This window comes from Larimichthys crocea, chromosome VII (assembly GCF_000972845.2).
Source record: "Larimichthys crocea isolate SSNF chromosome VII, L_crocea_2.0, whole genome shotgun sequence".
In the NCBI taxonomy this organism is placed as follows: domain Eukaryota; kingdom Metazoa; phylum Chordata; class Actinopteri; family Sciaenidae; genus Larimichthys; species Larimichthys crocea.
In genome coordinates, this window is record NC_040017.1 from 9,455,366 (window position 1) to 9,469,508 (window position 14,143).

The window sequence follows — 14,143 nt, forward strand, 5'->3', positions numbered from 1 at the left end:
ACTGCTCACAGTCCTTCCATGTAAGAGTCAGACCCCTCCTTTAGGGAGAAAGTTGTTTTTATAGCCCAACAGCAGAATCATGATACAGATGAATCTGTCTGACAATACTGAGAAATAAGGAATGATGTGGATTTTATCAAGGTAAAATGAAAAGTTGGCAAAAAAAACCCCAAAAAAATCAGCATTAAACAAATGAAATCCAGGCCATATCCAAGCATACCAAAGCTATTTTTAGAGTTTGATCAAAGAGTAGCAGGCACACTGAGGATCCATTCACTGGGAAAACTAATCTATTTTAGCAGTGTGTGAGGTTTGACAAACCTTTGGCTAGGCTGTGACTCACGCTGTCTGGGTGATGTACTGTGTGTGCAGAAAGCTTTTAGTGGCTTCATCTTTTATCCACTGTGGGGCTGTTCAACTCACCTTGATCAGTACAAGCTGCACCCACACTTGGCCAGCAGACTAAAACCACAAGACACTTGTAGGTATTTAGATTATACTGGCACAACTAAAATAACAAGGAATTACACTGGATTAAAGCTTGCTTGTTGTGGCAGCAGGTTTAGATAAAGAATGCTGTTTATATGAAGTCAGTTCTTCTGTAATAAGGGTATGTAGTCCTTATTATTACATTATTAGACACGGTCAGTCCTACATGTCTTATTCAAACCAGACTGACATTTTAGCAAGACAAGGACTCAGCAAGGTAGTAAGATTCACTCCAATTCTAAGTCTAAGTGGCCTTTCAGAGAAGGCAGTGGAGCGTTGACTCTCCCAGAAGACATTTTAGTGGATATTCTGGGGGTAATGAATACTGGAGCAGTTCATAGTGTGTGGAATCAAATGAACCTTTTGAAGATATATAAGTGGAAAGAGCTGATAATGTGCAAAAGAGATATATACAGTATCGTGAAAAGTGAAAACTAATATAATATCTAAAATCAGTTGCGATCTGTTAGAAAAGTAGATCCTCAAAAAAAGATTGTTCAATAGTGAATGAGAGGGAAACAGCTGAAAGGCTCCCAGGCCACAGGAGAGTCACAAGACGCACTCCTTTTCACTTGACAGTACATGTAATCCAGGAACAAGCGGAGCGCATCTGTTTGTCCCTTGTGTAAGTGTGGAACTCAATCACTCACCTAGTCAATAAAACCTGATTTCCCTCTGGAATTGTCGAGGATGGCAGCCCTCAATCATCTGATTATGACTTAATTCAATCAGTTTCCTGAAAAACACTGAAATATCCAACAGTGCCCCTGAGGAATGCAGTTTGCTGATGCATTAAAGATTGAAATGAATTTGTTTTCTTTTTATGTGGTGCATAGTTTATTTGAAGTTCCAAAGGCTTGTCGTGAGTATGAAGTTACTGTTGATCTATAATTTTTAGAGCACGATACTGCCTTTTTAAAATGCATTGTAGTTTTAACGAAACTCAATGTTTACATGCATATTGAACAGAGGAACATGGGGACAACGCTGGGAAACAGCCAAATTAACCACACATTGCAGTGGACACTGTGCACAACTAGTCGATGGTCATTCCCACCATCTTGCGGTTTGCTCTCCCCAGCAGTGAGAGGGACAGGCCAGCTGTGGCGGTGGCTGCAATAGTGAAGAGGGACAAGCGTTCTATGAGTGCTAGCAGTGAAGAGAGCATGGGGAGCTGGTCCCATATAACCCCCGAGGATGACCCCCACGAGGAGACCAGTAGTTTTATCCATCTGAGCGAGGGGTCAGTAACCGTTGCTCCTTGATACTTCTCCAAACGCTGCTACTACCCACCCTCACCCCACTCCCATTGGCCCATTGCTACTGACACTTGTGCTCTCCTGTGCCAATGCCAATTTAGTCCCTGCTGCTGCAACATCCACGCCTGCTAAGGCAGTATATGGCAGAGAGCTTACTCCATAAAGCCCTCTCCATAGCTCGCATACAGGGATAGTCCCTGCCAGCACCCCACGCATAACTTGCAGTAGTAGGCTGCAGTGGTACAGCACTGTGACCTCTCGCATCAAAAGCCTCTAGTTCAGAACATTTTGCTACACCATTCTCTGCTTCATCAAAGTCTCATTCCTCTTAGCAACCACACTAACTTTTACCCCTGGCCCTGAAGAAAGGGGAAGCAGGAAGGCTCCACGTGTTCAGAGCGGCAGAGATACAGGATACTTGCTTTTTGCTTAACTGCAAGAGTAGCTGTCTGCACCACCATAACACTTGCTGCTCCTTTCAACCTCTCCATCTACCTGCTTACTTTAACTGCACCTCATTCCCTCGATCCATGTTATGACACTGCTAGACCTGCCTCTCCACCCTACCCGCCTAAACTACTTACAAATCTCCTCATCTTCATACTCAGACAGGCTTGCTGCTGGACCAAAATCACCAGCTCTCCCACCTTGAGCGTCCGATTCTGCTGCAGCAGCTATTTATATGTTAATCACCAGCTAATGAACAACATGACCTGCATCGCTGCGCCTGGTTATTGTTCTCTTCACAAGTCAGTGATCATGTCGGATTTCTTGAGACAACAGGCTGATGACACTATCTCTCGTTTTTTTTATTGGTTAACAGGAACGGGACCAGCAGTGCATCCAGCCTAGGCCTGGCAGACCTGGATGCTTTCTCTGATGTGCCCACTCAGAGCACAGTAATCAGGTAACTGTCAATGTCACAAGCCGGAGCTGAAATATTTCTCATTAATGTGTCACTCTGATGCACATAATGACATTTTCTCTAATACAACAGAAGGTCTGCAGATAGTATATTGCTTTTTCTCATTTTCTCACCCAGCGCAGAGCAATCAGGCGACATGTAACAGTGACAGGCTGCCGGACTACTACTCAACACACCGATTCTAGCTAATTAGATACTCCATTGTTATTATAGCGCATATTATAATGTTCTGTTTAATAAATAAAAAAACCTCTCTAGCCTGCAGCACTTCTTCAGTTTTCTTTCTATTATATCTATATATATAAAACGCATGCATAACATATACTTACTTTAAAGGTACTGCCTGTAAAGCCACAATGTTTTAATTTGTGTCTAGAATAAATGATCAAAATATTACATGTTAATTTAGAGTTGCTGGTAGGCCAAGTTTGTTACCTTCAGAACAGCTGTTGGTGGTAGTTTCATATTTACCGTACAGACATAAGACTGATATATGTTTCCTTATCTTGGCAGGAAAGTGAATATCTCCCATAATGTTGAACTAGTTCTAACAGTAAAACTGTACGTTACTGTAACTGTTTTTTCCTCCCCTTACAGTGAGGAGACAGACAAAGGCCATCTGGCAAAAACCAAGGAGAGTGTCTTTGGTAAGTGTAGTGATGGATTCTTGTGCCATCTCAGTGTTATCAACTTCTTAATTATTCACCTCCTTTGTCAGCTTTAACATCTACATCTACATCTACTCATCAAGAGCTCTTAAGTGACTTAGTGAAGTACAGAATGATGAGTCTGTGTGAATAACCCCTCAAATGGTTGTGCTTGAATAGAATTCAGTGAAATAAATATGGTCATAAATAATTGTTCCAGGAGTGTATCGACACAAAGTTGTCTTGGTTTCATGATTTACACTCCATTAAAGAGTATCTCAAAGCCAAACTGAGCCCAGGATATTTAAGTTTTATGAAGCTGAACATACTGTTTGGCTGCATGCAAAGGTTTGGCACGTTGGCTGGAATTATTTGACTGTGCAGTCAAGTGATTTGATGGTAAGAAACAACCTTTATATTTTTCAGAGAGCAATTCGGCGAGGACAGCAGGCGGCAGGGTGCTGTTGGTGGTAAACTGTGACCTTGAACCTGAGTGTGTGGACTCTGAGCTGAGAGTGGCCCTGCAGTGGATTGCTGCCTCCGAGCTGGGCCTCCCTGCTCTCTACTTCAAGAAGTCCAAGGAGAAGAAGCTTGCAAAGGTAAACACAGCTTTAAAAAAAACATGAAAGTTGCAGGGCTGTAAACAGGAATTTACTTGCAAAAGAATGAATCCTATATTTATTTTTTCTTCTGTTGGCCTAAACATGTTGCAATTTCAATATATTGAGGATACAGAAAATACAAGGGGCTTAATGGCAGCTATACTGTCATTTTTTCCATTAGTCAGCAAAGTGCTGAAGTTGATAACCATGTATTTCTTATTGGATTTCTTATTTGTGTTTTCCCTCAGTTCCAGAGAGTTGTCCATCTGATGTCTCAGAAGGCATGGCGGATTGCGGATTTGTTCAGCGCTGTGGTTCAGTTCTGTAAGCAACAGGAGAATGAGGAAGAGGAGGGCAGGTCTCTGTCCAGCCTGTTTGATTGGCTGTTGGAGACCCTGTAGGACGGACTTGCTTACTTACACTACAAACAAAAACTCTCATGCTCACTCATTCACTAACATGTTTTCTCCATCCTGTCATCATCACACCAAGCATCTCCTACTACAAGCTGAAAGGACAAACGCGATCAGCATACTTGAGAATCTCATACACGTCGATCTGTCCATGGAAGTTGTGTTTCTTGTCCGCTCGCAGCCATAAATGGACTAGTCTCCCTTTAATAAAAGCATGTTTTTTTTATTTTCAGATTCACCTCTCCAATGAGACTCACAAACACAGAGCAAACTGTAGTTGTACAGGTTGGACATTCCTGATTGGAATGGACTAGCCTTGAAGAGATTATAGTCAGCAGGTTTTAACTGCTCCAGATTCTATATAAATATGATATATATATATTTACAGATTCTCACAACCAAATTATGTTTATTTGTTAATTCCAAATGAACACGTGACACAAAGTACCAATAGAAAGAAGGAAAATCAGGTTAAATTTTCCCCACAAATCAACATGCTCAAACCTTTTGTATCAGAACTACTTTGTAAAAGAGGCTATGTAAGGAAACGTAAGCCCAAAAAAGCTCTTTTACTTTCTTATGACAGCCATTTAGAAGTGCACATTTGCTTAAAGTAAGCAAAATGACCATATCTTTGTTGTGTTCATTGGCCAACATACCACCTCTGTTGTGACCTTGCAATTCAGTTCTAAGTAAGTGTGTTATCTTGTTAATGTTACTTGAGAACTGATTATTTTGGATAGCTGTACTGTATATACTGTAGATTTGGAACTGCTGCACCTTGGAGTAGTGGACTGCGCTCTTTAGCTTTTACTATGTCAGGAAGACAGAGCAAGGTTTGTAATGTTGAATTTGTATGTGAATTTGGTCTGTTTATTTCTCTACTTAGTGGTTCTCTAGTGTTACATCAGCATTGGCGAAAAAGAAGCACATGATTCAGCTGTAAACTCTGTCACGGTAGAACTGAATGTATTTATCTTTTGACATCAATAAATTTCTGTGACGTGAAATACAATCGGTCTTGATCGTTCATAACATTCAGCCCAACGACAACTGAACACTATTGTAGCACATTTATTCATGTAAGTATTACACTGAGTAAGTATGTGACCGGTGAAGTTCATCCTAGTTGAATACTAGCATTTCTGTGTATTGTGCTTTCAGAAAATACTGCTCAGTACACATCACAGACAAGGCAGTGGGAACAGAGATATCAGATTATTTATGCTATCTGATGATAGGCTCCTAAAGATAAAATCACATTTACAGTGATGCTCACGTATATGATTAAATACAAAGATTTTAGTGCTGCAGCATATTATATTGAACCCAAATCCGCGGTGTTAACAGCTCAGAGAGTAAGACTGGCTGATATTATTACAATTCTCGTTGCGGCTTAATTTCAAAACAGTTATCTTTAAAAAATCACGAACAGACAGTGTTTTTATAACAAGCTTTGAAGCTCTACTGTCAGGTGAGAAGAGACCGTAAGCCAAAAAATACAGGCAGCTACAGGCAGTTATGACCTGTAACTATGTAGTGTGTTAATAAGTGTAATTTTTAACATGTTGGATAGAGCCTGGCTAGCTGTGACCAGTCTTTATGCAAAGACCGGACCCTACTGGCTTTAGCTGCAAGCTTGATGCACAGACATCAAAGTGCTACCAGTGTTCCCATAATACTCCCAGCAAAATAACCTATATCCCAGAATGTTGAACTATTCCTTAATCTTAGTTGAGGAATTACTTGAGATGACATTTTGTGAGCACAGTTACCATTTGATAGCTCCACAGTTAGCAAAAAGCGAGGTGTACTGATCAAGCCCAGAACAAATTTAGTAGTCAGAGAATAAGTGAGGCTTCAAACACAAATGATATAATCAAGCAATGATGATTTGCTATCCACTTTGACCTTACACAGATACAGTAAATAGTTTTACCTCAACGTGACCGCAGCTTTTTTTTTTCAGTTGGTAATCCACAATTATACACAGTGAGTCATACATGGTCTACAAGAATTGATTGTTGTGTCCATGTATACATCTGCCTGAGTCTCTGCACGGTCAAAGGAAGGGTCAGCACCAGATCCGGCATGTGTTATCCTTGCTCCCTGCAACGGAGCACAAACATGAACAGGTGGCTGCACAGAAGGGCACAGCTGCATTCTTTTCATCTAAAATGTGCAATTAAACATTTGTGGCTGGTACTGAGGAGCGCACATTTCAACAGCGCATGGTTGTCAGATGTATGTGTGGCTGTCAGATGGGGTATCTGTGTGTGTGTATACAGTGTATACCTGTAATGATGGTGTCACCCTCATAGTTGAAGACACAGGAGAAGATTTCATCAGTGTGCCCCTCCAGAACTTGTAGACAGACTCCAGTCTGAACATCCCACAAGCGAGCTGTCTTGTCTGAGCTGGCAGTCAGGATCCTGTTGCCCTGGGGGCTGAAACAGATCTTCCAAGAAAAGAAAGTAAGGAGAGTTACTGGCAGTCTTATTCGGAGGTGTATATGTGTGCTACATGAGTGATAGAGTGGCAAGAGAGACTGCTGAATAAGAGATTATGTCAGAAGTGGTTGAAAGGCCAAAGGGAGGGTGAAATTAGTTTAAAACACTTCCACCCATCAGCAGCATCAGTCCACAGAGGTCAGTCAACTAGGATAAAGGCACCAGTGGTACCACTCCATGATGAGTTTTTTTGCAGTGAAGTATTATGAAAATCATGGCTGAAGCTGATTGCGTTAGATCCCGGGTTTATCGTTCGCTGAATATTCCCATTGTAAGCTAAAGGCAGAGATGATTAAATGAAGCTGGCTCTAGATGGCCATGAAAGTAAAGTGTGTTTTTATTAAAACTCTAAACTGAGCTCCAAGGAGCGACCCTAGACAGGAAATGGAAACTGACTAGAGAAGAAGCTGACAAAGATAGAAGACCGGAGGAAGAAGATGAGAGTGGAAGCAATGACAGGTACAGAAATGGAATAAAAACAGTTTCAAATGGACAGAGGAGAGAAAAGAAAACATCAGGAAGTAGGAAATGACAGGAAAGAGGTATAAATAAACAAAACAAAAGCTGTGTCCCAATTTCATATTAAATTATAATTTTAACCTAATTTCCGAAATAATGGGTTCACACTGCAAAAGTTACAACATGATGTTTTGTCACAGTTGTCAGCAAAATTGCTCGATTTCTGAGTGTGCTATTGATGGATGCCATGTAACCTGAGGTACAAGTTTCTTTGGTACATCTGCTTAAAAACACATCCTTAAGACTTAAATCATTGTAAAATTGCATCACTGGCAGTTTCATCATCTTGCTTGCACCTTGCTCTGCACATACTTAGTGTGTGTATTGAAAACAGCTAAATGAACTAGGCAATAATGTGTGGTCATGCATGTGGTCAATGTGAGGTGTGTGTTTGTAATTTTATCCACCATTGCTTCATCACATGGTTGCTATTGTCATGGAATGGGCATGTGGTTTAACCTTCACCATCTTGGTTGTAGAAGGAATAGTATAAAATATTTGCAAATCCAACTTTTATAAATCTTTACATGGGTTAGATGCTCAGTTTAATGTTAATGTAACAATTTTAAGACCAAAAATAACTTTCTACCAGACCCTACAAAAGTACCACTTACTCAGCCATCTTCCTCGTCAGCTTTGAAGCACTGTTCCATTAATATGCCTGACAAATTTCACAACAATGTGAGATTATTAAAAAAGAATAAAGCTAATGGAGCGTCCAAATGTGAAGGATTCTTCTTACTAGCAGGGACAAAACATTGCTTGTGAATTCCTGACATGCAAACGATAGCATCCACGTAGAAACATGCATTCAGGTCACTCCATTAACAGTCTCACTCATTTATATTTTCCACATTTAAAACAGGAAAAGGCAGCACGGTGAATTAACTAGAGGTGGAACTGAGACATACTGAGAATAAAAGCATTTATTCAGAGCGAGAAACTGAAATAGACAAAGAGACCAGTGGAGAAAAAAAAAAAGAAAACATGGTCACAGTTAAGAAGCATGAAGAGGAGAGGGAGAGGTGTCCTGTTAGGAAGAGATTAGAGTCATAATCCTCTGGAATGATCCTCCGCCCAGCCTATTTATTACTGACTACCTGATGTGTTTCTGTAAACAGAGGTAACTTCTCATACACACAGAAACCTTTTAAGCCAGAGCCTGCAGGACACACACTCATGCAGCGCAAGGCACCTGAAAAATGGTAGAATCATTCCCATTTTAATACAAGGTTAATGCAGAGTCAAGCAAACACTTGAACACCTTCACCTCACCTTATGCTAAAGTATGTTTTTTGACCAGGTTACACTGGGTTAAAGGTTCTTTTTCAGGATGTGTGATTACATGCAATGGCACGGGTACAACATTGGGGCTCTGAGAAGGTCAGACCATGCTCATATAAAGGCCTGAATATGTTCGGACGTACAAACGTACATGTACACAAAGAGCTGGAGACACCATAGTTCTGTTTATACTACTTTCCAGAGTCTGCTAGGGCAACACACATGCACAACCCCAATCCTCAGCTTGCTGTAGTGTAGCGGCCAACCACGATGGTCACAACTAATTGGAGGTGCACGCAACCTACGCATGCGTGCATCACAAACCTTACATCAAGCAGACCCGGACAGTCACTAGACATTGTGGATGATATACTATTTGAACATCTTCATGAAAAAACACATTGACAATCTAGTTTGGTGCCTAGAGGTTCAGTTAGTCAGATCAACAGAAGCATTACTACAGTCCTATGTCCTACTTGCTAAGCTGCTAAGCCATGTGACACATTAAGTACAAAACAGCCTGAAGCTTGGACTCCTGTCCCTCCACTTCAGCATCACAGTTTATCCCATGTTAAAAAGGCAATATCCTATTTACAGCACTGCCCAGCAGAGCTGTAGTTAGAGATTGGGTGTTAATGTTACACAAAAATCACAAGCTCATTCACACCTACTAGTAGCCTGGTGCATTCACAAACTTGTGTTTGTGCCCCATGGTCGGTTATAATAACACTTACACCCAAACAGATCTGAGAGAGAACGCTCTAATTACAGTTTCAAACAATGAGAATTATAAATAGCTACAATTTAATTTTCTGTTGTCATGTCGGTTCATATCAAAGGTTGTCAGGAAATAAATGTAGCCCATGCTGTTTCCTATTAATGTCTTAGCCATAAACTAAATTCTGATGAAATGTCTATGAAAACCTGAAACATGAGCAAAGGTTTTGTAACCATACAGCTCCACAGAGACACAGTTGCACTAATCTTATGAGATATATTCATAGTTGCAGAATGCTATAAATCATTGTTATATCTTTGTTAAAATGAGCAGGGCTTTCATATATTATATATATTATATTCAGCGTATCAAAGAGACTCAGGCTTTAGCTTTCTGAAAAGAAAAAGACTCAATGGAAATTAGTATAAAAGCTAGCCCAAATGAGGTGAAACTTTGGCTCTCTATTGTGACATAAAACAACTTTTCACGGGCCATGGTAGACAAGCTATTTTGGGTCCAGTGACTTACCTTGGAGATCTCTCCGTCATGACCCTCTAGGGTCGCAAGACACTGATGTGTGGTTGCACTGAACACTCGTGCTGTACCTGACAGAGAGAGATTGCATTAGGCAATAGGAATCCAGCATTTTCAGTAGACATGTATAGGCTGGTTTCCTGAGCTAGTTAGTCTCACCATCAGCAGAGGCAGAAGCAATGAGCTGACCCCTTAAATCAAAACACACATCAAGCACCTCTTCTTTGTGTCCAACTAAGGTTGCCACACACTTCCCACTGACTGCTTCCCACATCTGCAAATACATACACATTACACAGAACACTGTGAGTGGCATATTTATACACACAGGAAGGAAACACACAAAAAACTAGAACACATGGATAAACACATGTACAGTCTCATAAAATATGTCAGAATATAGCCGTTAGCTGTCTTAAGTGGCTTTATTTTAACCATCTCCCCTGGAGAAACGCAGTGATGTGGATCATTCTTACTTGTGAGCATGACTCATCTTGGCATAATTAAGGAATTAGGATTTAATTTTTCTCCTTTAAATAATGGAGACCTTAGAGACAGGAGGCACACACAAACACAAATGCGAGCACATGGTAGTTCACCTTGCAGGTTTTGTCTATGGAGGCTGTGACTATGAGGGAGCAATCCCAGTTAAACTGAACATTGCTGATTTCCCCTGTGTGACCGATCAGAGTGTGGACACGCCTGAGAAAAAACAGAAAATGTAGCAGTGACTCACATGTATGCAAAATCGATAGGTGGTATGAATGTACTGTACAGTGTAAATGATGACACACATGCATAAATCAACATATGCATTGCAATAACAACAACATTAACAATAACAACTGCCTGACCTTCTAGAAGCAACATCCCATATAGCAACTGTGTGGTCAAAGGAGCCCGTGACAAGCTGATTTCCCACCGTGTTAAAGCACAGGAAGAGGACCTCTGCAGTGTGACCCTGGATGAAATCAAACAGGCAGCATAATCACTGAGTGTCTCATTTCTTTTCTCCTTTAAACTCCCTCTCTTTGCACAGCAAAAATGCACCGGTATTAATATTCTTGAATTCATGAAATAAATAAATAAAAATAAGCAAACGCTTAAGATTCTGCACCCAATTGACTGCTGTCAACATGACTGATCCCCCATGTGTGTGAAGTACTAAAAGAACAGAGAGGGAGCTGCAGTGAGTTGCTTCTCACTAAGACAGCGCCAGCCAACCAATCAGTCACACCATGGACCCACGTGCAGTCTGTAGATCAAAGAGAGCTTACTACTCCCCCCAGAGTGGTCTATCAGTGCCTTATTAAAGAGTTACAGCTACATTTCCCATTAGATCAGGGGTGGATAGGCTAAAAAAAAAGTCACTGGCTATCAGCAGGAGTAACAACATTCTATTTAGGAATAATGGCTGTTTAAAGTAAATGAAAAGTTAATCAAGGCATTAATATTGAATGAATGTGAGCCATGGGAGAAAAAAGAGCAAGGAAGGCGTTGGGATGAAGTAAAGAAAAGATATCTCACAGTCAGAGTCGCCACCTCCTCCCCAGTCTCCACATCCCACAGCTTGGCAGTGGCATCCATGCTGCCTGTGGCCACCAGTGTACTCTGGGGGTTGAACGCCATGCACACCTACACAATACAAAACTCTCTTTTACAGTAACTCATGCCGGATTCTGCTACAAAGCCAAAAATGATTTGGCAGACTTATTTATTATCCAAGCACTAAACACAAAGTCAAAGAAACTATGCAAGCTATGACTATAACAAGTTAAATGCTCAGTTGTCCTTAGGTCACACTCAAGGCACTTGCTCCTATATACAGTAGCCAATATCATATAAAGCAACGGCTGACTAAAAATGAACAAGAAAATTGAATCATTTTCAGTTGATCTGGATTGTTATACATACTACTTCTGCCGTATGTCCACGGAAGGTATGAAAACATTTCCCCGTCTCAGCACACCACAGTTTGCAGGTCTTATCAAAAGAGCCGGTGGCAATCTTGTCTCTATGTTTCAGAAATAAAACAAAGCAAAGAAACGGTCATTTGTAAGATAAATGGCCCATTTGAAAGGCAAAATACTACAGAGCAATGTTTTAAGATGCTATGAAAGTTTTGTTTGAAACAGCTCATTACCCATAGGGATTGTTGAAGGCAACTGTATACACCACGTTCCTGTGACCCTCTAGCTTATGCAGCTCTGTGCCTGAGGCTGTGTCCCAAACTCTACATGTCCTGTCATAGCTCCCAGTTATAAACCTGCAGAGCGTTAGAGAGAACAGTGAAGAACAATACAACAAACAAACAGAGCTTTTCCTGATCTTTAAAGTGCCAAACTTTTGTGTGTTGCAAATACACGTACCTTGATCCTGATTTATCGAAGGCAACATTTGTCAGTGGTAGTATATGTGCCTTAAGCTCCTGCAAAAAAGACGAGAGAAAGATTAGAAGATATAACCTCCAAGGCAATGTTCATCATTCATCATTCATCATTTCCCCCCATGATTCCTCCATGTAATATCCATATATAATTGCTCTGACTTTGATGTAATGAGAAGACCTCTCCCTCCTGGCCGTTCAGTGTGAAAGGATTTTCTCTCCTAATGCAGAACAGTCTCTGACTGGTTTTAGAAGAAGACATCACTGTCCTCTGACCTCCAGACACAAAACCAACCCAGACCTCTTACCACTTAAGTCTTGTGTATTCCTTAACATACTAAGACACTCATGCAGCACTTGTTATTGTGTTATTAGACAGCTGGCATGCTTCCGTTCCTAAAATGTAATAACCTAACCACTGCTGCTCTCTAGTGCCTCTTTGGAGCACTGGCTAATTTCACTGCACAAAATAAAAAACAGGGAACTAATATACTGTATAACATTTCATCATCCCAAAGTCTTTTCACCTTCCTGTGTGTAATGGAGTAACGCAGCTTTACAGTTTCTCTCAATCTGATAAAGTAGCCAAAGACCTTTCTACATTTATCTCACAGAACAATGCTATAGATTTTACAACATGTCCTGGGAACCTGAATCGCAATAATTCACCAAGAGCTACTTAACTCAATCTAGATGTCATGGCACTGTGTTGATTTATTAATTATTGCCCAGTAATGTAAGCATGAGTCCAGTGTCTGACCTTTGAGAAACAAAACTTGTGGTGGTCGTGCTGGACCTGTTTCTGCTGAAGTCGTACGATCAGCTGTTTGACCTGATCAGCCCGAGACTCTGTGATCAGAGGCTCTGATTGCCTGATTTCTGCGAACAACTCGTCTGGGTTTGTTCTGTGTGGTGGGGAAAAACAGAACTTTTAAATCTCTGAAAAGTGATAGCACGAGAGAAATTAAAATGCAAAAATAATCACTCAGTCCTAGAGGCTAATTCTTTTAGGTGCAAACATTTGGAAATGAGGAAGGAAGAAACACTACTCCTTTTCTTGTTCGGTTGCATAGGGCCTACACTGATGAGCTAAACCTAATTACACTTTCTCATTTCAATGTCACACATGCATTATAAACAAAATAATATGCTCTGGACAGATGGCACATCATATTAAGGAACAAAAACTATAACTTTACAACAATTACTGTATAACCTCAAACTACATGCAGCAGGGTTAAATAGTGTAGCTATCATTCGGAGTGTTGACGGATCAGAAAGGACTATATGTCTCACACAGTGTTCTTAAGAGATGGAAATAATTATTAAGGTATTGCACAGCTAGTAGTCAGCCACTGATAACTAACTTTCTAAATGTTATAGGATACAAGTCACGCACTCTGGAGTCAAATCCAAAAGGTCGATTGATTTGGTCCTCAAATTTCCTCCTTTGTCATATTCCAAGATTATACCTGAAAGAAAAAAAAAACATGAAAAGTTTATATGATGTGCCAGCATTAACTCATTAGCATTAGCTCACGTTAAACAGCATGTTTCAGCAGTAATGTTACAGAAAGTTGCTGTCAGAGTAACAGTGGCATATTCCCCTGAAAAAGAACTAGCGTTACAGCTGGGACAACTTTTAATATCTGTTACCTGGAGGATAATATCTGAGGAGGAACCGCTTGAGTTTCATGCTGCTCTCTATTGAGGCTGCTACACGTCGCCTATCAACAAACCGTTGCTATAGCGACAGACTCGGGGCACGTGCCCGTGTGCAATAACTACGCATGCGCGGTGCGAACATAAACAATGTCAAGCAGTTGAATGACAAGCTGGTTAAAATAAATAATCATA

The 14,143-nt window shown here is 40.7% G+C and overlaps 2 protein-coding genes across 2 annotated transcripts in view; one reads left to right on the forward strand and one right to left on the reverse strand.

The window, feature by feature from the left end:
• The window catches only part of sphkap (SPHK1 interactor, AKAP domain containing), a 28,378-nt gene extending 24,038 nt beyond the window's left edge, over positions 1–4,340 (forward strand). Inside the window, exons 8-12 of the mRNA XM_019253082.2 lie at positions 1,571–1,732; positions 2,572–2,655; positions 3,271–3,320; positions 3,747–3,919; positions 4,171–4,340. Of these exons, the coding sequence (XP_019108627.1) occupies positions 1,571–1,732; positions 2,572–2,655; positions 3,271–3,320; positions 3,747–3,919; positions 4,171–4,323 (622 nt within the window). The 3' untranslated portion in view covers positions 4,324–4,340. The remainder of the gene's footprint in view (positions 1–1,570; positions 1,733–2,571; positions 2,656–3,270; positions 3,321–3,746; positions 3,920–4,170) is intronic.
• A 1,989-nt stretch (positions 4,341–6,329) lies between these two features.
• daw1 (dynein assembly factor with WDR repeat domains 1) lies at positions 6,330–14,060 on the reverse strand. Its single transcript, XM_027280746.1, has 13 exons — positions 13,943–14,060; positions 13,686–13,758; positions 13,047–13,191; positions 12,270–12,328; positions 12,044–12,166; positions 11,815–11,914; positions 11,428–11,535; positions 10,755–10,861; positions 10,500–10,602; positions 10,060–10,174; positions 9,895–9,971; positions 6,631–6,793; positions 6,330–6,444 (listed from the first exon to the last, which is right to left on the reverse strand). Exons 1-13 carry the CDS (start codon positions 13,980–13,982, stop codon positions 6,410–6,412), a joined length of 1,248 nt encoding a protein of 415 aa, XP_027136547.1. The 5' UTR covers positions 13,983–14,060; the 3' UTR covers positions 6,330–6,409.
• Between the last annotated feature and the right edge of the window lie 83 nt (positions 14,061–14,143).